The 2,105-nt window shown below is 43.7% G+C and overlaps 1 protein-coding gene across 1 annotated transcript in view; it reads left to right on the forward strand.

Moving 5' to 3' along the window:
* Positions 1-211: 211 nt before the first annotated feature.
* CARD11 (caspase recruitment domain family, member 11) overlaps positions 212-2,105 on the forward strand; it is a 32,913-nt gene continuing 31,019 nt past the window's right edge. Inside the window, exon 1 of the mRNA XM_006859782.1 lies at positions 212-413. Within this exon, the coding sequence (XP_006859844.1) occupies positions 215-413 (199 nt within the window). The 5' untranslated portion in view covers positions 212-214. The remainder of the gene's footprint in view (positions 414-2,105) is intronic.

Genomic DNA, 2,105 nt, shown 5'->3' on the forward strand with positions numbered 1-2,105 from the left:
ACATCATGGAAAATTATTCCATCATATTACATTGTACCTGCCAAGGTACTGAGACTCACAGCCCAGCCCAGCCAGGCTGACACATACCACTTTACTTGCTTTCATTGTACAATATCTTTTCAAGATTGCTGCCAAGGAATCAGTGGAGCTCTTGGTGTGACGCTGCTTTGCTAATAATCTTGTTGGTTTGTGTCTAGAAGGACGAGGGCCAGAGATGGATGACTACATGGAGACACTCAAGGATGAGGAGGATGCCTTGTGGGAGAACGTCGAGTGTAACCGGCACATGCTGAGTCGCTACATCAACCCTGCCAAGCTCACCCCCTACCTGCGCCAGTGCAAGGTCATCGATGAGCAAGATGAAGATGAAGTGCTCAGTGCACCCATGCTGCCGTCTAAGATCAACCGGGCAGGTACGCCTAGGAACACCTCTTGTGGTGGCTTCAGTAGATACTCTTCACTGGCTGAGCCACATTAAGATTTCTTTGGACTGGGTATTTTTACACTAGGGTCCATAGATTTCCATTCACTACCAATCCAACAGCCCATGAACTTAAATGAGAGAAAAATTTACCTTTATCTTATTCACCTCAGCTGAAACTAAGGAGCCCTGGTGGTGCAATGATGTAGTTGTCAGCAGCTAACTGAAAGGTTAGTAGTTGAAAGGTTGGTAGTTCGAATCCACCCAACAGCTTTGTGGGAGAAAAGTCCTAGTGATTTGCTCCCATAAAGATGACAGCCTAGAAAAGCCTACAGGGCAGTTCTACTCCAACACATGGGGTTACTGTGAGTTGGAAATGACTCGATGTCCTCCAACAACAGCAAGCTGAAACTTAGTTAGCACACCCTTCTTATGCATGTAGAAAGGCAGCAAATGACTGTGCTGTTAGCAATGCTTGTGATTTCATCAGCAATAAAACTAATAGCTGTTGCGGACCTCTCAAAATACCATCCACATTCCTCTCTCCCTCCAAAGGAGCCCTGGTGGTACAACAGTTAAGTGCTTGCCTACTAGTGAGAAGGTTGGTGGAAGGCTTCAAACCAGTCCTTTCCAATTCAATCATGGCCAACGAACTGAAATTTTAATAGACTGGAATTTGAAAAATGGGGGTGTCTAAAGCAATAACCAGAACAGGGAAATTGATGCACTAATGCCCTGCTAAAACCTTAATCTCCCTCTTAGAAAACAAGGGCACAGTGCACGTTGCAACCAAATCTTGTGATTATCAGAGTTGGGAACAACGGTGCCCTGCTTAAAGATGGTGGCCAACAGCAACACTAGGAATGATGTCATTCTCCACAGCCCTGGCAAGAACCCAGTCTTTACCATCGGGCTCTTCATGCCTCTTCTGAGTCTCCCATTCAAGAACTTCAACTAGTTATTTTTTCCATGCCATTTATTCCAGACACCCACATTTTGCAAATTCTGATTTTGCTTCATCGACTGTGACTAAACTGGTTCAAAGCCCTGGTTGGTGGTTCAGATACACCCAGAGGCTCTGCAGGAGAAACCTGGCATTCTACTCCCATAAGACCACAACTTAGAAAAACCGTTTAAGACAGTTATGTCACATGGGGTCACGGTGAGTTGGCATCAACTCAATGGCACCCAACAATGACCCCCTCGAAATGACAGTCCTTATTTCATCTACCAAGCAGTCTTGTTTAATGTAGTTAATAAGGAAACGTTTATTATGGAATCACAAATTTGTTTATTCTTTGGTAATGGTATTTTATTATCACTAATTTCCCTTATAATTTAATATGGATTATTTTACCCATTTAAAAATATTAATCTGAGAAGGGTGTCCATATTTAGATGGCCAAAGTGGTTCATGGCACATTTAATCTTAGTAAATCATGGAATCCTGGTGTGGGGCCATAAGGTACGGCACTGGACTGCAAGGTCAGTTTGAACCACAAGGTCGGCAGTTCAAACTCACCTCAGAAATCCTATACAGGGTGGCTATGAATCAGAACCAATTCAACAACAATTATATTCATAGTGGTATTTACTTCAAGGAAATGGCTCACATAGTTGTGGGGGCTGTCAAGTTTCAAATCCATGAGTCAAGTGGCAATCTGGAGGCCTCTGCAGGCTCACA

Source organism: Chrysochloris asiatica, unplaced genomic scaffold (genome assembly GCF_000296735.1).
Source record: "Chrysochloris asiatica unplaced genomic scaffold, ChrAsi1.0 scaffold00034, whole genome shotgun sequence".
Lineage (NCBI taxonomy): Eukaryota > Metazoa > Chordata > Mammalia > Afrosoricida > Chrysochloridae > Chrysochloris > Chrysochloris asiatica.